The sequence below is a fragment of the Polyodon spathula genome, chromosome 18, assembly GCF_017654505.1.
Source record: "Polyodon spathula isolate WHYD16114869_AA chromosome 18, ASM1765450v1, whole genome shotgun sequence".
In the NCBI taxonomy this organism is placed as follows: Eukaryota; Metazoa; Chordata; class Actinopteri; order Acipenseriformes; family Polyodontidae; genus Polyodon; species Polyodon spathula.
Genome location: NC_054551.1, coordinates 31,388,892 through 31,410,132, shown reverse-complemented (window position 1 = coordinate 31,410,132; position 21,241 = coordinate 31,388,892). Strand labels below are relative to the sequence as shown.

The window sequence follows — 21,241 nt, the reverse complement described above, 5'->3', positions numbered from 1 at the left end:
AGTGTTTCCACAAAAACTCTCAAATACTGTCTTTTAATTCTGTGCATCCAAAGACATGTAATGAAACGTTTTAATAATTAAACCTCGTGTTTACAATTCTGCCCTTGACTTATATACATTCACCATCATTTTTAAAAGAAACATCAGTGCTATAGATAGCTAAGGTATAATACACTGCATATTTAGCATGGCCTGTTTCAAATATGTGTTATAAAGCACTTATGCAAAATGACACGTTTCAAAGGAACAATTAAACACTTTTTATAACAGTAGTTACTGACTACAATAATAGTTTTTGTTAGTTTAGTCAATTAAAAATAATGGTTTTCCCTTTGTACATTAAAGCCACACATCTGAAAGTGTATCACCCACAGACAAGAACACATATGTTAGTTAGGACTACAATGCATTTACCACCAGAAATACCGAATTTGTCCGAATGTAGAAATAGGACTGACTAATTTACATATCTGAAGTTTGGGTACCCCCTAATGGTAGTAACAAGGAACTGCAGCTTGCTTATTAAATTAAGAAAATGAATGAATGAATGAATGAATGAATGAATGAATGAATGAATAAATAAATAAATAAAGCACACCCAAACGCGTATCTTTACAAAACTGCTCACTGGAGCTTGCAAATGGGATGTTTTGATATATTGCACACCTTTTTATTGTACATTTCACTTATCACAATTAAATTATTTCTAATACTGTACATTTTAGAAATAACGTTGCAAAAATATTAAGAATTAAATCAAATAAATGGCTGCTTAATGTAAGTAAATCAGGTTTTGAAAATGATTGTACATAGTGGAACAAAATATGGAGTATGGAGTTAAACTTAACAGGACGTGTAACCTCTGATTACAAACCAAGGAAAGCTTTTTTAAAAAATAAATAAAAATAAATAAAAACTGTAGGGGAACCTGAAAATAGTCATCACGTGTTTCTTTGTAGTTTTTACCAATACCAGTATTTTTTAAGAAAATAGACATATGTTAACATGAGCAGCAGTTTAAACATGTTCTATATGTAAAGTGTGTCATACAGTAAACAGGCCCTTGCTTAGTGATAATAACATTTTTCTCTTTCAGAAAAATAAACCAGACTAAACCAAATTATAACCAGCACTCCGACACCAATGACTGTAGTCTCTCAAACTGTTCTGAATGTCATGTTTCACCCTTTTGAACAAATATAAAAGTATGTCAAGAATACAACACTTAAAACACACTTAGAGCTTTAGGTTCTGGTTAAGGTGCCAGAGCTAAGATTTTATTTCCAATAGCGAAAATAAAAAAAATGTAAAAAATCTGTACAAGACCTCTAGAGGTTATCCTTGGGCATATTTCCCAATTACAGCTGATTTTGTTTGCTAGACATCTCCCAGCATAAATCAGAAATAGACAACCGAGCACAGCAGTCTTGACAAGACGTCACCAAATTCAAGTTAATTTGTGTGGCTATCTGGAGGCCTACCTTAGGCTGGCAGTGTTTCTAAACATACCACTGCAGTAGTTTGTTGTCCCAGTGACATGATCGTATAATCCCAAGGCAAATGTTAAAGGCTGAGCCACATACAAAAAACAATCAAGGCCAAAAAGCATCTATTCCGTAATAAAAGTATTAAGAGGTTTGAAATTCAGATCGCAAATCAGTTATCATCAGAAAATGTTGTCTGTCCTCGTTGACATGCATTGGTTAAAGAAACACGCATGTCCTTGATTTGCTTACAATGCTTTACATGACAAAATGTGCAGATATGGTACGGTGCTATATGGACAACAAGACCAACATAATCCTTGACGAACTGTGCATTAAATGGTCCAATTTATTATAGTTTAATCTCACATCAGTTTATTAAAAAAAAATATCTTATTCATTCTTTGAATGCAAAGAGTGTTTCAGAATTTAATTAATTGTGCAAATGTCACTTTTATCCCCTGTATCTGTGGCTTTCTACTTATAATATACCTAAACATATGTATAACTAACGTTTTCACTATTTGGAAATGCAGGTTTCTAACGCCATATCCAAAAAGCTTTAATTATGCCATGTAACTAACATTTCATAAATATATTACGCGCTGTTTGTAATAATATCTAAGTTATTCATATACGCCCCATACATTAAAATTGCTGCTGCAGTTTAGCCAATAGCGTAACACACCAAAAGGGACATGCGCACAATCCACTGCCTTTGTGGCTTCCTTGACTTTGTGTTAAACTGTTCATTTGGGTATGTGATACCGAGACTGCAGTATGGCTGCAGCTGAGCTGGAGAGTAATCTATTGTGTTATCCATATAAAGTGGTAGTAAAGGTTAGGTGGAGGTAACGTATGTGTTTTATAGACCAAACTCCGGGTTTCTACCAGCATATAAACAACATTTTAATTTTAAATCTAGAGAACATTCTGGAAGAGTCACATGATTCTGGTGGACCAATGATGTGACGCTGTTTAAAAAAAAAAAAAAAAAACCGACGTTGTGATAGTCTTGTTATTTTGTGGCGTGTTATTGTTGTATGTGAGTTATCAGTAATTTACAACGAAGAAGTTCTCTAAATAAAGATGTTATCTAAATAGAAGTGGTGTTTATAAGGAAAAAGTAGTATTTGTTGTGGCACGTGAGGCAAATTGGCCAATGGCAGCGCGTGCAACGAAGAGGCGAGTATAAATACCGGCGGTTGCTGAGGGAGCGGGTCGCCAGAGAAGATTGTAAATAAGGGAAGGAGATGGTAGAAAAATATAATTAAGAAGCAAATTTTTGTGTACATTTGTAACCGAATCTCCATAGAAATTACCGGCGTGAACCTTCACTGTTCGTCCTCCCAGCAAAACGTCTTCGGCACTGGGCACCTGCCGCATTCTGCAGTTATACAATCTTTGTGCCAGTGAGAGACGGAAAGGTAAATTTATATAACCGAACTCAATTAGCAGTTTTGAACAGCCAGTTGGCACAGTGTATTTATTTATACTCGGTGTTACATATGGAAAAAAAGTGAGTGATTAGATTCGTACTGATAAAATATGTAAACTAAAGGAAATACATAACAAGACAAGGTTTGTGCGCGGGAATCATTTCCTGTCGCCATTTTGTTGTTGCTGATCCTGGCAGGCAGCTTAATTCACAGGGGGAGCTCATGGACGTTTTAGGGATAGAGTGTATTCTGATGTCTTCCACACAGATTGGATTTGCGTGAACTGTGTGCGTATGTTGAAAGCTTTAAACGTTGTATGGGATCTGTATGAACTAAATTGGTCCATACAGATCCGATACAACTGTCACTTATGTGTTTACGTGCTGTTCCCCTAGGGCTACAGTGAAGAACAAGGGAGCACAACTCCTGCAGATTGCATCACAGTAATGACTGGATTCATGAGCCATATTCACAATGCACTATATTTTACTGTTGTATTCAATCTTGATGTTAAACTAAATTACTGTTATCCGCAGCAGACCTGTATACGCATATTAACTAGCTATCATATTTTGTGGTACTATATATATATATATATATATATAGAGATCTAAGTAGGCATGATATATATATATATATATATATATATATATATATATATATATACGGCATATATATAATATTTAGTCACGAGTTGTCTAGAACGGCAAATGCTGTGAATTTATTGTACAGTACTAATACGCTCTGTAATGATGGGAATCACTATGTAAGCGTTACCGGTTGTCCATAGCAACAGACCTGAAGTAGTGCTAAAATGGTATGTAAATAAAAAATGTTCTTAATAAATTTGTTTTCTATTTTATTTCTTTAACTATAAGACAAACATTGCACTACAAAACTGAATGAAAAATTGGCGCTGTGCACTTTCTAACAGACTTTTTTTGTTTGTTTTGGCAGGTAATTATGTCGGCACTTTAATCTTTTTTTTTTTTTTTTTCCCCCACTTTGACAGGCCAAAACATCAATATACTGTCATGTAGTACTGAATTTATGTAAGTTTAAACTTAAACTGACAAATAGACTAGCTAAAGGAAACCTTGTCAGTTGGTCAGTGAAGTATGGACAATGTTGAAAAGTGTCTTATGCAGAAATAATAAACGTAATTACGTAACTATCATGGTACGTGTAAAGAGTAATGTCCACATAAGGCCAAATAAACAGGCTTATTTGTTTTTAAATTAAGTTAATTCTATTGCTGCAAGTAGCCAAGATTTACACCAAACACTGTTTTTAATGTAAAATGAGTTTTAAATGTTATGTTTTTTTGTATGTGTCTATTAATCTTTTAATAAAGCAGTTTTTACATATTTTGTATTTTATTTTAATAAGTGGATGATGGTGGCTTTTAGTAATATGTTTTACAAAAGTGAGTAGTACAGAAATAAGTGCCAGGATTCAAATGTAAGTAAATTTAAAATTTGACATTCTAGGCATAGATACCCATCTTTGGAAATATACAGTACAGTATAATATACAGGGTAATTGTCACTTGGAATGTGAATCAAGGGGATTGTTGATAATCGCGAGGAATTAAAAATAAATACATTAAATAATAATCCTGTTGCAGGTATTGAGTACTTGGATGATAGTCCAGTGAGAAATTTAAGGAGTGTTGATTTCACGTTTGTAATTAAATAACAGGCTGTACTAAATAAGTAAATGCCTAAGGTTTGGCAAAAAAATGAAGATGGGGGGAGGTTATAATGAACTCTCATACTCATTTATTTTTTCCAAGGTTATTTTATAATTCTATGGTGAGATACTTTAACCATGAGGTCAGCAACTGCTCTTCATTTCCTGCCATGGGCATGTAATGTAGGCTAGATTGCCAGGACCATCTTGTGCAGAGCTCTGTATTGCTAGAAAAAAGTAAAACTATAGTAGAACTGAATAGCAGCTCCTTCGTATAGGTAAAAACTTCAATATATGTTATAAAGGCTGCTTTTATGACAAAGTACAAGGATAATCTATGGAAGCATTAATAGTCACAAATTAATTCCAAGTAGAAACCTTTGGTAAGCTGGTTATAATTGGAATAAATACTCAAATGTTCAGTTCCAAAAATGCCATGATAAACTCAACTACACTTCACACATTTTAATATAATATATATATAATAAAAATGCTTATGTGGCTTTTTTGAATGTGTGTTTTTATAAATGCAGTATTTTCATAGTTGGGATTTAGATTTTAAAACCTTAATGTTTTTTGTAATTTGTATTTTTATGAAGAGCCGCTGAGGTAAGACTTATCTAACGGCAAATTATAATTTTATACATGCTAACGTGCTATAAGAAGAAATTCCTTCCAAAGTACATTTCTGTAATAGGTAGGTAATAGTTTTTTTTTATATATAATATATAATGTGCATGCCTTTTAGGTTATGAAGTTAGTTCTTTTTTGGAAAGAAGTGAACCCAATTGGATAGTCAGACTAAAACAGTATAAGCCTATAATGTACGCGCCTTCAGTCTAAAGCTGTCGATACTTCAAGTGTAAAATATTTAACACAAAAATATTGTGGCATTTGTTTTGTAAACTACGGTTTTTATAACTTAAATGGTCTCTACAAAGTAATTTTGTATATTTCAGAATCACTAAATCAGGCATCTGAGCAAACATCTATGCACACAAAAACAAAGTTGGATACTGTAGCAGTTGCAGGGATTGAAGAAATCAATATCAGCTTGGCCTATAGCTAGGTTTGTAAGGGTCATTATCGTGTGTGTGTGTGTGTTGTGTGTGTGTGTGTGTGTGTGTATATATATATATATATATATATATATATATATATATATATATATATATATACACACCACACATATGTGTATATTGTGTGTGTGTGTGTGTTAATATATAAATAAAATAAGGTGTAGCCACTTAAAACAGTTGCTTGTCAAAATTATTCTAATCATGTTCTTTAAGGGTTCATGGATAGACTCTGAGGACTTGTAGTTAATTTATGCTTATGTCCTGTTCAGGAATTGTGATAGGTTGTAGGAAATGTTGCTAAAACTCACAGATGTGACTCCTTCAGTGGAACTGCTCCCAGAATGTTGCTTTTCATTGTTAAGCACAGTCTTGTTTCATTGATCCTATAAAGAAGCATGTATGGATAAACTTAGTGTTTTTTCTTATTTTATTTAATGTTTTCCTTGGGGCACAATCTAGCAAAACCGGTAATAAAAGCTTACATTTTCTCCCACCAGTGGCAAAAGATTATTGCATGTCTGTTATTTGACTGTTGATCGTCGGGTTGTCGAAAATATATTTTCACTTTCACTTTGAAGTCAGTTTATCCTGTCCATTTCTTCTGTAACAGGAATTAGAAACCTATGTTTGGACTAATTTTGAGCATGTGACTGCAGTACTGTAGCTTCACTTGTGAAGGTGTGCAGTAGCTCAGAGTTTATCGACAGACGGGTTTAATTCATTTAAATTCTTGGGTTTGTTTTGGTGTGTGAAAGTAAATGATGACATTCTAAGTGGTGATACAAGAAAGACTACACAGTTAAGCAAGCTAGTGGGTGGTGGTTTCTTTTTGAGAAGCCTATGTACAAAGAATAAAGTTATACTTAGGCCTATCTCGGCCTTGGTTCAAATAAGACATAGCTTACTTGGTTTCTTCTCTGTTCTTGGCGTTAAATCAATATAATGTGAATCCAGAGTTTATTGCACTATGTTCATCATATAATGTCTTCGTTGGTCTCCAATATGTGCCAGTCATTTGACTGGGAGTAATTGCTGTTTTACTTTGGTCATATGGATTTTCAGTGGGTTTTATTTTTGCATCCTAGTGGACCAACTAGGCTAACCTTTGTTTTGGAACATAAATCACAACATAGTATGGTGCATTTTGTAAAAGGTAAATGTGAGTTTTTTTATGAAATGTAAATGTTAGATTATCTAATAAAGTGTGTAATTTCTTTGTTTTGATTCCTTTTTTTATATAATATATTTTTTGTAGAAGGCATTCACTTCTCTGAAAATATTTATTTATTTCCCCAACATCAGTATGAAATGCAAGTAAGAAGTCTGTTTATATTGCTCGAATATACTTAATCTCAGAGTACCAGATGTTTGCCTAACCCCACACATTAAATTAAAACGTCTTTACGTCCAGAGTAAGTCCCTGAACCATGAAATAAAAACACTCTGCATACTAAACTAGACAGAAAAAAAAGTAGTTTTACCTTTTGAAAGAATTTCTCAAATAGGTAACTTGAATCACAGATTGCATACTGTATAAACAAAACATGAACATTGTCATTTATTATACTTTGATTTAAAAAAAATATATGTATATATTTGGTTTACCCCAAAAATAGTTTTAAATCACTGTAAGCATTCTCTTTCAGTTTTGGAAAATCTTATTTATTATTGTATCTGCCAAGCCAAAACAACCATATCCTCTTCCCTGGCCAGTACTGAAATAAACCAGCATTCTCACAGTGAGAACAAGTGAGTAATACACCATGTTACACATGTATAATGGATTGGTGACTAATCAAGATAAAGATAGGGTGGCAGGCATGAAAACTGACCAGTAGTAAAAAGCCTTTAAATTAGAACAGGTTTGTCACAGAGTCCATATTTGATTGTTTATTAACATGTTTTTAAAATACTTTAACCTGTAATCTCTCTATTTACAGTAATAGGGTTGTTTGGTCCTGATTCAAAATTATTTTTCTTTACACTTTTATCATAGACTACTCGGTTATAGCCCTTTATGATTGCTTTTGGGTCCCCACTAAGTTGTTTTAAGTTTTTTTTTTTTTAGTTCAATTAAAGTCGTGTATTTGGCATGTGTTTTAAAGAAGAGTAATTGATAGTTGTTACACCTGCATAATGGCATGAAGTTTGATCAGGATTAATTTAAGATGGCAGGTGCAGTAGAAATGTGCAGTTGTGGAACAGTAATTTAACTGGCAGGATGAGGCTGCAGTGTATATACATCACAACTTGTTTTGTGGTGCATTTGGTGGTTGAAACTGTTTAAAGCCACAAGACGATATACACAACAGGATCCAGTGCAGCTGTTTCTGCTGGGAGGGTTAATTCCTTATGTAACTTTTTTTTTTTTCCTTCACTATTGAAACAAATTACTTTTTTTTTTTTTCAGTGTTTTTGGGCACTGCGTAGTACAAATACACTAGTAAGTTATGATCTACATTAAAGACCTGCCTAGACTTGTATTGCTCTCTGGTGTCAAACACACTTGCTGCTGACAACCACTTCAGTTCTGAGTGGCTGCTTTCTCTTCAGATTTGTATACATCATATTGTACCATAGTTGTATCTTTGTATCAGTTTGTTAAATTGACAGAAGCTAAGCTGCAAACGATATAGATAGTGCCCACCCATTCTTGGTCACACAGGCAGTTAATTGCCATAGAGTGATCATTTATAGTAGGTAGGCTGCATAAATATATTCTATTATATTGCTTTGAAATATACTGGATTTTTCTTTTATGTATTGCTCAGAATACATAACATTTGTTATACCTACATAATCTAATTTGTAAGATTTAAAGGGCTGCGAAATCATCTGGTTAAATATATATTTTGTATTAATCTTAGTTTAATAAAGCTCCTATTTATTTGCAGGTGTTGCAGTATGAGGATGTTTGATTTGATGAGTATTATAAACAATAAATATTCAGTGCATTAATGAAACAACCATATTCAAGATGTCGGGGGCAAAAGGATTGCAGAGTTGTAGCCGTGGAAACCCTCCACCCCCTGAATATAAAAACCCCAAGAAGCCTGGACGTCTTACAAATCAGCTGCAGTATTTGCACAAGGAGGTCATAAAGGCTTTGTGGAGCCATCATTTTGCCTGGCCCTTTCGACACCCTGTTGATGCTGTGAAACTAAAACTTCCTGTAAGAATAAGTTGTTGTTTGACTGTTGTCTTGTTATACAGTTCTAGGTTGTTGATGTTAGATATTTAAAAGGTGACTGACTGAAAATGTGTGTGTGTGTGTGTGTATGTATGTATGTATATATATGTATATATATGTATATATGTGTATTATCTATATATATATATATATATATATATATATATATATATATATATATATATATATATATATATATATATAAAAAAGAACAATATATTTCCCACCCCCACGCGCGCCGGGCTTTAAATTTATAATGCAAGTTTCAAACGAGTATTAATTTTGCCAGTTAAGTAGAAACACTGCTTCACTAAAAGTGTTATTGAATTTTTAGGTATCCAAAACTTTGATTTTTGTGACTTGGTTTTCCACATTAAGATGATTTATATTTATTTGTTGTTTTTGTTTTTTTTATTCTCAGGATTATCATGCCATTATTAAGACTCCAATGGACATTAGCACCATTAAGAAACGCCTGGAGAATAACTACTACTGGAAAGCTGTGGAATGTATAGAAGACTTTAATACCATGTTTACGAACTGCTACGTATATAATAGGGTAGGCATACTTAAATTAAAAAAAAAAAAAAAAAAAAAAGGAAACTGGATTGTTAGTATTCACATTTTGGATAGTATTTGTGAAGCATAAATTCATATGCAGAAGGTATGAACCTACTTGAACCATGCAGGCAGTTTCTGTATTGCTGTTACAACTTAAGGATCCTAAAACCTACTGAACTGGAAAAGAATGTATAGAAACTAACTTGGCCTGCATATCTTGGAGGCACTGCCATTGGTTGTGTTTTTCTAGTTTTAATTTTTTTTAGTTGTAGCTCAACCAAAATTTTTTATTTTTTTTTGTAAGTGCAGTATTTAAGTAAATACTGTAACAGCTAGTATGATACGTTGGTTTATAATTATGATATGCTTATACGTCTAGCCTGGAGATGACATTGTGTTAATGGCACAAGCATTGGAGAAGCTTTTCCTTCAGAAAGTGGCACAGATGCCCCAGGAAGAGGTTGAGTTCCCATCTACCATGAACCGAGTAGGCAGTGGCAAAGGAAGGAAACCTTCAGGAGGTGTTAATTTACATATTTTATTTTGTTTCAAATGTTCACAAATTTCCAGTCCTTATACCTAGTACTGGAAAAAGTAAAGTGGGGAGGGTGGGTAAAAATACACTGCTCCAAACAATTAAGGAATATTAATATGTTTGCATGTATATGTAGCATGTGTGTAAAGGCATGTATCGCTCATTGTAGATTCTTTAAGATATTCACCAATATTTTACTTGTCAAATTAATTCAACATTGTGTTTCCAAGGTAAGCTAAAGCCACCTCCTCCTGTATCTGAAGTTGTCGTCCAGCAAACAGTGACATTGATTCCTCCGCAGACCGCTACTGCAGCCCCGACTGCACCTATGTCAGGAACACAACTTGTATCAAAAGTACGTTTTTCATTAGAATAATATCTGATGTTAGCCTTCTATCTGCCGAGTTCTGTTTTTCAGTGGGGGAGGCCATGGATCACTTGTTTTAACTATGTGCATAACTAGGTCAAAACCAAACTATTAAACATGAATTTATTATTTGTTTTTAATTGGCAATGTTAAGGGCATATTAAGAGTTTAGTATTTGTCTTGGTGTGTTGTCGATACTGACTCAGTTTATGAATTGACAGTACATGTATGCTGAAGTGAGCATAATGGGAACAGTGGTGATGTTTTCAGGTCAAAAAGGGTGTCAAAAGGAAAGCCGATACAACCACTCCAACTACATCCATTGTAACAAGTAGTGAGTCTTCACCTACTCCTGCAGAACCAAGGCCTTGCAAGATAACATCAAGAAGAGGAAGTGGTCGACCGATTAAACCTCCAAGAAAAGACTTGCCAGATTCTCAGCAGCAGCATCAAATTGGCAAAAAATCAAAATTGTCAGAGCAACTGAAGTACTGCAGTGCGATACTTAAAGAGATGTACGCAAAGAAGCATGCAGCATATGCTTGGCCCTTCTATAAACCTGTTGATGTAGAAGCTTTGGGACTTCATGATTATTGTGACATTATAAAACATCCAATGGACCTTGGAACTATGAAAGTAAGTCTCAGTGTTTAATTATGCATACTTGTGAGTTACTTAAATGGCACAAATGCACTTTCAGATTGACTTCATATTTTCAGTGTTATAGTAATGGTGCCCTTCACTTTCACCTGTGACCTAATAGGGCTTCCTTGTTGTGATCAAAGCATACACTGTTGAAGCCAATGTGTTAACGCAGCAATAAAGCTGTGTGTTTTGAGAATTCATTTAGTATAGTATCAAGTCCATGGTTGGATGTTTTACTTCCTGTTTTTCAGAAAAAGATGGATAACCGAGAATATAAAGATGCACAAGAATTTGCAGCAGATTTTAGGTTAATGTTGATGAATTGTTATAAATACAATTCTCCAGACCATGAAGTTTCAGCAATGGCAAGAAAGCTACAGGTTTGTAAGGCTTTTTGTTTTATTACACTTCACATTTTTTATTGGTATTATGTGAGGTTACGGTACCATTTAATGAAATATTTGTATTTCTAGTTTTTAGATTACTTCGGTTAGGTGCTGTTCTATGTACACTATATAATCTTTTATATGAGGTTTGATCAAACGCGTACCTCTTTTTTTGTTTTTTTTAAGAAAAGTGCAGTACGTAAGTTGCTGAAATACAAATATATTTTATTGCAATTCTGTAATTGTTCATTCAATAGGATGTGTTTGAGATGCGGTTTGCCAAAATGCCAGATGAACCTGTTGAAAGTGCAACCCCAGCTCCGCCTTCAACAGAAATAGACAAAACTCCCTCCAGCAGTGAGAGCTCCTCGGACAGTGAGAGCTCCTCAGACAGTGAGAGCAGCTCTGATTCTGAGGAGGAAAGAACTCGGCACCTTGCTAACCTCCAAGAGCAGGTAACACGGATTGGAAATAATATTGAATTAGGATTAACTATACTGTGTGTTCTTAATTAACAAAGTATAATGAAAATTAGTTAGGAGATGAAGATACAAGATCATCGTCACACCATTCAAGGCGTAAAAAAAAAAAGGATTTTGTTTGTTTTTTATTTTTACAGTTGAAGGCAGTACGTGAGCAACTGCAAATGTTATCCCAGGCCCCCCTGTTGAAGCCAAAGAAAAAGAAAGACAAATCAAAAAAGGAAAAGAGGAAAAAAGATAACAAAAAAAAAGAAAAGACAGGGAAAAAATGTGGTGATGAAAGGAAAAAAAAGTCCAAGCAGGTGAAGAGAGCTAGAAAAAGCTCTTCAGGAAGGCAAGTGGTTTTTGTTGTTTTTGGTTCTTGGGGAAGCCCTTTTCCTTAGTTATTGTGTATACTGCCTTTAAATTATGGGTCACTTTGACATCTGACAATTTGTATGTATACCAAAATAAAATCTTTTTTCTGATTAATACTACTTTTGTCCCTTTTGAGGATCCTTCCACCATGATTTTGGAAATAGCAGACACAATATAACCTCAACAAGTCAATTCTATAATAGTTGTCCCTTGTAAATGCTGTGTATGACCATTCTAAGCCTAATTCGGGAGTATTTTAACCAAGTTAGTTATTAAGGAAATGTCCTGTTTTTTCTTTGCAGTCGTAAAAAAAGCAAGTTGCCCACAGTTCCATGTGACTCGGAACATGAAGAGGAATCAAAGCCTATGTCATATGATGAGAAAAGGCAGCTGAGCCTTGACATAAACAAGCTTCCTGGTGACAAGCTTGGGAAGGTTGTTCATGTAATCCAGTCAAGAGAGCCTTCACTGAAAGACTCTAATCCTGAAGAGATAGAAATTGACTTTGAAACATTAAAACCTTCAACACTGAGAGCCCTGGAGACATATGTTATGACCTGTCTAAGGAAAAGGCCAAGAAAACCAAGTGGTAAGTATTCAACTTGTAGTATTCTGCAAAGGAGGGTCAACTGTTCACTGTGCTAACCACATTGGAGATGTCACATCTCCATGCAAGCGAGTCCCAGGGACAACAATACCAATACAAAATGAATAATGCACAAGTACAGGGTACAGTCCCATGTTTACTGTCGTGGTTGATTTTTTTTCTTTTTATTTTATTGCCACAAGTATATAAAAAACTAAGTTCTATTAAATGTGTTCAATGTTTGTCCTGAGCAGAGAAAAGGGCACTGAAGCCCAATAAGGCGCTTCAAATTGAGAAAAAGCAAGAATTGGAGAAGTTGCTGGATGTCAGTGGACATCTACATTCAGTGAAGACACAGAAAAGTACATGTAAGTGTTGCATTATATTAACTTTTGATCAGTTGATGTGATGGTGGTGGTAAGATTGCTCATTTTGTATTTTTTTTTTTTTTTTTAAATATATTCTTTTTCTTTCCCCAACAGGTGCAAACACTGATGCTAATGCATATCTTGGAGGACCCTCTCGACTCAGCGAGAGCAGCAGCTCTTCAAGTTCAGGTTGCAGCAGTAGTAGTGATTCTAGTGCAACTGATAGCAGTGACTCTGATTCAGGTTAGCTGTCCTCTTCAGCACATTATTGTACTGGCAGGAGCATCTGCCCTTTTAATACCAGGACTATTTCCCCACCCTCTGCTACTAAGGAGTGCTAAGCAACATGTTTACCAGGATACATCACTCAATCAGAATACGTACCCTTAGTCTTACTGACACACTGAAAACATGAGGAAGTTCTGCATTTTATTTATTTTTTGGTTAATGAAGGCTGTGTCTTCAGATGCAGCATCTTGTGATTTTTATTTTTTGCGATTTTAATAGAAGTCAAGTTTGGAAACAATATAAATCAGACTCCTCATTCAGATACATTTTTGGGTGCTTATTGTATTGTTAAAACAAGCTAGTGTGTACAGTTTACCATGGGTACTGCTGTTCTGCATATCTCTTTCAGTAGTTTAAAAATGTGCAAAAGTTTTGATTGTGAGGCCAGCTATTCAGGAACTACATATTCATTAAATAAAGCTTTTAGAATAAACCTTTAAGATGTGTTATTTCTTACTTGAACCCAGGGTTGGAGTACACTTTGACTTTGAGACAGGTAAATGAACTGTATAAAAAAAATACAGTAGCTGAATTCACTGCAGGGTTGTGGACTGGAAGAACCACAGATTCATACTATACAACATAATTTTGCCTTTTCTGTCCACTCCTTTTTTCTGGTTTTTGCAAGATTTTGTGTTGTAATTTATTTTTCTTTTTTTATGGTCAGTTTTTATTTATATCAACTATATATTTAATAGTTTATGTATTAGTTCACACACATCTGTTGTCTACTAAACTTTCCAAGTTCTACATGTCTTTCAACCACTCCAAATAAGGTTCTGCTGGCCCTCTGTTTTAACTGTAGCAGTAAAGTTGACATGTATTATTTGAAAACATGTAGCATTACTAATTTCATTGGTTTTAATTGTATTAAATATTTGTACCAAACTCTGTATACCAAATATTTGTAAGAAAACGCTGTTTGTAAATGCAAAGTTTTGTAATGATTTTAGATATTTACTTTTGTTAAATATATGTTTAGATGTTTATCCAGATTGTAAACTGGGATTGAAGGAGCAGGACCCTTGTTAACTGTAGGTTACAGTTATTGTCCTGCAACCTATCTATTATGTAAATGGTACAAGATATGAGTATTTGTTTTAATACTCTTTCATGTTCTATTTTATTTTACCTATATGGGTAAATAAAATCTGATTAGGTTTAGTGTTTTAACATCTGAAAGTCCAAATAAACAGCATTTTTAGATACTAATAACTGTTGTTGTACATTTTAACACCACCATTTGCAAGCTAGACTAAATGATCACATTAACTGTTTTCATAGTTCCTGTTGTCTTAAGTTGCAAAATTCCGGAACATTGTCCTTTTAGATAGTTCCTGATACCAATTAGCTGTGTAAATGAGTCCTCCTGGACACCCAAAGCAATAGATTGAATGCGCTGAGGCTATTTATAGTTTAAACTTTATTTTTTTCAGCAAGGTAAGTTGATTATTGTCAAATACTTGCATTTTGTTTTCATGTATAATTTACTGCATTTTTTAATTCTTGTATTTCTGTATTTAAAACTAACCTCTGGAGGAATGATTTTGCTAAATACACTTTAAATTGGTTACTTCATATTGGCCATCTGAAGTCTTTATACCCTCATAAAGACAAACCATGCTTTACTATAAACGAGCTATTTATTGTATCTTGGGAATGCTTGCCTTACCTAATCTCAGAAGTGGCAGTGAAACAAGTTACTCAGCGTAAGTGTAGGCTGAGATTTTGAGTTCTTGATCCATGGTCTTCGTGTCTGGTGACAAGGATGTAGTCTGTGTTTTATACTTTTTATATCAACTATTGTGTTAAATGATTAAAAAGGTAAGGGCACAATTCATAAAAAATCAAAAAACATTGTAGTACAGATTATTGAGCAACGTGTAGTTTGGTACAGTTAAAATCTGATTAGTGACTTAGAACAAAAATACTAGGACAGCAGTTTTTCTACGTTTTAATAATTTAAAAAAAAACTGCTCTAATGTTAATGCTTATATGGGCTAAATGGGTTTTAAAGCATAAGTTAGCACTGCCTTAATGATATTTCAAAATGAATAAACAAAGTGTGAGCTAAAAAAAAAAAACACAGTATTCCATATTCAGTAAGTAGAAAGCTAGACTGCAATGTAAGTAGAAAGACAAACAAAGTCAATGTTAGGCAAACAACTAATTGGCTGTACTGCTTCTTTGACAGAACAGAGAACAAAACAGAAGCAAAGCTGCACTGACCATCTTGATTTCAAATTGCAAGCAAAGGTACAATTTGTCGTTCTGTTGGCTTTACAATACATATTGCATTGAAGAAAACAACTTTAAGTATGTGTGTTGTGTTTTTCTCTACAGGAAATAAAGCCAATACTACAGCCTTTATGGGATAATGCTCTTGCAGGTCAAACCTTACCTCCGTTTAGAACCAGTTTGCCGCTTTCAATACAACATCCCCAAGAGACCGAGATACACAAATTCCAGACTTTGAAACATGTACCACTGGAGCCACCTGAACAAATAACTATATCACCTCCAGGTAAGAATAGTGGTTTAGTGTTTCTTGATAGTCCCTGTACTTTTCAGACTTATTTTTATTTAAGAGACTTGGGCAATACTAGACCCATTTTGTTGGACAGAACCCTTAAATGGTTCTAAACTGAAAATGATTTTGATTACAGTGGGGTTTTTTGCATCCATGCATAGGTTTTGTGTGCAGTGTCTCAGGATTTTTCTGTTGAAATTCTCCTGAAGTCTGTTTCTATCTTTTCTTTCTCAAACTGCGACAGTGAGGACACACACATTTTAAAATGTGTTGATTTTAGAGTAATTTAGCTGGCATCAATTTTTAAACCTGGTATATCAACATCTTTTAAACTTGTTTCTCTCTAGCCTTACATACTAGTCTGCCACAACAGCCATCAAGACCTAGCACCAAAGCAGCACCTCTACCTCCTAAACACAGGCCTTCACAGTTGCAGCAGCCAGGGTCTGCAAATGCACCTCAACAAGAGGCAACCCAACACGTTCCTTTGCAATCTGCCCATGACCACATATTGTTGCAAGAGCCCCAAAATAAACAGGCTAAACTACAGTCCAGTTGCAGTCCAGTATATTCACTTCCCCAGTTAAAACCCACACAGCAGTCACAACTGCCTCAGCAGATGCACATGCAACATCCCCAGATTTTTCAACAAACACTGAAACTGCAAGCTGGGCAACATTCCTTCAACCAACTTAACCCTTCTCAGAGCCCACCTACTAGGATGCAAACAGAAGGTAAGATGTGTCTGCATCCGTCGATGTGAATGTTTTACACATCAGCTTCTTTTGCTGCTGTCAAGCTTGCAAGTAATATGTCTGAAATAATTTGCTCTTGCTTTGCTTTCATTCTTTTATTAAATTATCAATAAAATTAGATGTGTTTTAATGCAGCTTCATTTCAGATTTATTGTATGGGTATGCTATTGATTTAGGAAATATCAATACTGTAATTGACAATTTAGCTGTAGATTTGATTAATCCAGTACCATACATGAAGGAACAGTAGGGATTGCTTTGTATTTCAAGTTCCCTGCTAGCGGGTTCATTTATTTGATTCCACGTTCACTTGAATAGATGTCCATTGGCACTACACCTGCCTTGCAGTATTCTGCACTATTTGATAGTATATAAAATATGTTTGTATTTTTGACTTCTATTAAATGAAATTGCCTCTTTTTATCTAATTTTTAGATATTTCTTCACTTCTGTCTCCTTTGAATTCCCCAACTGGGTTACATGCATCTTCAAACCCCTTTGTAATAAACAGTGACAATATCAAAACGGAGGTAGGGATATGATTGTCAGCTCTTGTACCTTGCAGTTCTAAAGTTTGTTCATATCATTAACATTTAATACTGTATTTAATTATGGTTGCAGTGCCCAGTGTTGTCCCCGATTCATGGCAGTCCACTGTGTAATAGTTATCCAGTGGACCAGACAGAATTACAGTTTGTTGAAAAGGAGAATTGTGCGGAAGTCGGATCAGATATTACACAGCCATTATCAAGTAAGTGAATGCTAGTATATATGTGTGTGTGTGTGTGTGTCTCTCTCTCTCTCTTTCTATATAATATAATTTTTTTACTCAAGTTACTGAAATGGTGTGTACAACGACACCTGTATTTAAGACATTTTGATACGTTTTCCACGTTAAATCACCTGGATGTGGTGGTTCTAAAATCTTTGAGCTTGGGGTGTATAATTTTAAATCCATTTTCACAAAAAAAAAAAAAAAAGGTTGAATAAGTTGTGGTGGGTTCAAATCCTTGACTCAAACATGTATGTGGGATGTGGCTGTATTTAAAATGTTCAGTGACCAGGTGGGGACAGGTATACATAAAAAAAAAAAAAATATATATATATATATATATTGCTTTTTCAGAAATGGAAACCAGCCATCCTGATGAGGACAAGAGTAATACAAGTCTTAGGCAACTTGGTCCTGTCAGCAGATGTGAGAAACAGATGGAAGATATTACAACTCCAATCGTACCTAAAAAGGTAAAAAATAGCTTGCATAAGTTTATTCTCACAAACCGTTCAAGTTTCATCTTTTATTTGCTCTGCGGTTCGTCCTTCCATTGTATCGATTGAATTCCACCAAACCAAGTTTAGAGTTTTGCGTGCCCTACTTTTTCAATGCTAATTCCATCTTTTGAGCAAAAAGAGGCATACAAAATAATTCTGAAATCCTGTATTTTGCATGTTTTGGTGCCTTCAAAACACCCTTTTATCCACTGTGTTTGATAAGCGTCTGTATGACATTAACTTTACAAGCCGTTGGCTGTCTCCTGGTGTTCATTTTGAGATCCTGGATTTAAGTTTTCTATTCAAATCTACCCTTCAGATCTGTCCTCTTGGTCTAAACTAATCTCTGTCGGCCCAGCAAGTCGTGGCTTATTTGTTATTTCTTCCCTGGGGCACATTTACATTTTGTCAAGGTCATTTTCATGCTTATTGCACAGTTGTTGGTCTGATCTTCCACTCGGTACTCATCGCACTGACTTTGAGCTTCTAAATAACATTAAAATGCTACATTTCTGATCATTTTAACAGTTTGGTGACTAAACATTAAATTGCTGTTCTGAATTTCATATATATTTTTATTATTTAGTACTTCTTTCTCTCATGCGACTTGGAATAATGTTAGCGTTAGCAACAATGTTAAGGGGTTTGTCAAGATTACAACAGGTAACGTTAAATAAGTTAGTTGTATTGATGTCCCTTTTACATGCCCTTCCTTGAATTTCCAAAAAGAGATTCGGAACATTTAAAAGAATGCTGAATCAGACATGTATTTGAATGTGTTTCTTGATGCCTATTGAGAGTCGGATTTGCTATTTAATGCGTGGAATTGCTGAAAATGCTGTTAATACTCTGCATTTCCTTTTAGGACATTAGGATCAAGAATGTTGATTCTTGGGCAAGTTTAGGAAAGATGGCCACTTCCACACCATCCATAATAAAGTCCTCTAATGAGAGTTTTCAGCAGTTCAGAAAAGCTGCAATGGAAAAGGAAGAAAGAGAAAAGGCTTTAAGGAAACTGCAAATGGGACAACCCGGGAGGGAAAGAAAAAATGTTCCTGAAAAAGAAAGGTATTTGCAAGTTTTGAAGTCCAGGTATATCCATTTGCTGACGTCTTAATCGCTGCCATGTTTATTACTAGTTTTTGTAAGTCATATGTTAGTTTTTTGTTTGTTTTCAGAGACCAAGATGATGAGCGACCTTCAGAAAGTGTCCAGACAGTTCCAGACCAGGCAATTTCTAAGCCAGATGAAGTCACTAAAGAGGAAAAACAAGAACTACAATCAGCCTCTCAGTCTTCTATTGATAGAGAGAGGGAGATGGCCAGGAAAAGAGAACAGGAACGCAGGAGGAGAGTAGCTGTAAGTTTTTCTCTACTCATTTGGTGGGGGTGGTAAATAAAGGGAGTGTTGATTAACCATATGATATACACATGGGATTGTTACATTTTATTTTATTGATTCATAATGTTTGTTATGGCTTATTCTATGTAAAATGTAATCACTGTTATGTCTAATATCTATGTACATGCCACAACCAAATATAATTAATATATTGAGTAGGATACTTTCCAGTTTCAGTTATATAGATGTTGGATTAAATGTAGTTTGTACTACTAATCATTCATTTTTGTTTTGTCTTTTCACAGATGGCAGGCATTATTGATATGACTCTGCAGAGTGATATTATGGCAACATTTGAAAATAACCTTTATTAAAACAAAAGCAGGTGGAACTTTATAGTTCCATGTATATAATACAAATAGATGTCTTAATATGCAATGTTAATGCATTACCAGATAGAACATACAGCTCTTGCTTTCTACAGCTCTGAACTTTTTTCAGGCACTGGATGTCTAAGTTTAACATAAATGTGGAAGGAAACTGGTTCTCATTCTGCAAGAAATATTTCTGCATGACTCACTTCAGTTATCCTTGATGATTGTTATTGTAATATATTGTACAGTATAATATACTGCAACCTTGTATGCACAGACACTTAAAGGACCACATTGTTTGTGGATGTCTTTTGCCTTTTTGTACAGATGATCGCTTAGTGAAGTTTTGAAAATGCTTTTAAATGAAGTATGTGTTTCTTTGTTGGCCATTATGCAACAGGTTATGAATGAATAGAGTCTTTATGATTTGAAATACTGTGTTCACTCTAAAAATGAAACTATATTGGAGTGGATTATTATTTTTTTTTTTAAAGCAGGAAATCTTCCATACCTGTGTTCTGTACTTCATGTTGAGTGCTTAACATTGTAAGGAAATATATCCCCATATGTTTTGCAACACTGTGTTCAATCTTGGTCATGTATGTAGGACTGCTGTTGTAAAAGAAATCTGTGCTCTGCTAATTTGTACTTGAAATGGTTGACTGTTAATGAACCAGATTGGTTGGTATATCTATATGTAAGTGAAGGAATTTCCTCAACAATGGTTTTGCTGTTAATACCAGATGATAATATGATTGAGAATATATTATATACGTATGTTAAAAAAATAAATAAACAAAACAAAAAAACTACTATTGTTTACCTTACTCTGATATAATCGTTAACTGGTTCATGTTAAATCTGTATTTTGCCAAAAGTTTGTATACTTACTTGGAAGTATATTTTTAGATGCTATGTGCAATGTGTCGTAGGCAGTATCTGCCTAGAAATTGCATTTCACATTTGTTAGTTGGTAACAGTGCATGTTAGGTTGTTAAAATCAAAAGGAAAATAACGATATGCTAAAAATGTCATTTATTATTTGTATTTAATTGATTCTATAATTTTGTTGTTCAATTGCATTGTACTGATTTGTTCTAGTAGAGACTTGATGTGCAGTTGGTCATTTGTTTTGTTGGAAGTTATTATATTGTTTCATCTCAATAACGTGTTCATACATTTCTGCTAAAATACAGTAGCACTTATTTGCTAGTGTCTCTAAGGTATGATAAGCTAGAAAGCATGACAAATATGTAGAAATATTTAATTTTGATGATAAATAGCGCTAAGTGGATAAATATCAATATATTCCATTAAAATATTTTCATTAAAACCATTGTTATTGTCATGATTTTGAACTGCAGGACATGGGTACAATCCATGGTTATGATACAAACTGAATTAAGACCTGACTGACAGTAGGGAACCATTCCTTCAAAACATCTTTCCATCCACTGTGTTTGATCAGCTTTAGTATGACATTAACTTTTAACCAAACAATACTTTTTAA

The 21,241-nt window shown here is 34.3% G+C and overlaps 1 protein-coding gene across 6 annotated transcripts; it reads left to right on the top strand.

Annotated features, from left to right (window-relative positions):
• The first annotated feature begins 2,235 nt into the window (after nucleotides 1-2,235).
• Nucleotides 2,236-21,020, top strand: LOC121330856 (bromodomain-containing protein 3-like). 6 transcript variants are annotated; one of them, XM_041277720.1, is made up of 21 exons: nucleotides 2,236-2,335; nucleotides 8,589-8,866; nucleotides 9,306-9,443; nucleotides 9,825-9,966; nucleotides 10,211-10,335; nucleotides 10,618-10,983; nucleotides 11,244-11,372; nucleotides 11,636-11,833; nucleotides 11,998-12,194; nucleotides 12,520-12,806; nucleotides 13,058-13,171; nucleotides 13,286-13,414; nucleotides 15,654-15,715; nucleotides 15,803-15,983; nucleotides 16,337-16,723; nucleotides 17,180-17,274; nucleotides 17,366-17,495; nucleotides 17,871-17,989; nucleotides 18,882-19,084; nucleotides 19,177-19,375; nucleotides 19,663-21,020. In XM_041277720.1, exons 2-21 carry the CDS (start codon nucleotides 8,672-8,674, stop codon nucleotides 19,729-19,731), a joined length of 3,465 nt encoding a protein of 1,154 aa, XP_041133654.1. In that variant the 5' UTR covers nucleotides 2,236-2,335; nucleotides 8,589-8,671; the 3' UTR covers nucleotides 19,732-21,020. The 6 variants fall into 6 exon arrangements, with proteins under 6 accessions (XP_041133654.1, XP_041133656.1, XP_041133655.1 ...); XM_041277721.1 differs by lacking the exon at nucleotides 2,236-2,335 and adding an exon at nucleotides 2,348-2,911 and having other exon boundaries at nucleotides 19,195-19,375; XM_041277719.1 differs by lacking the exon at nucleotides 2,236-2,335 and adding an exon at nucleotides 2,348-2,911.
• Nucleotides 21,021-21,241: the final 221 nt, after the last annotated feature.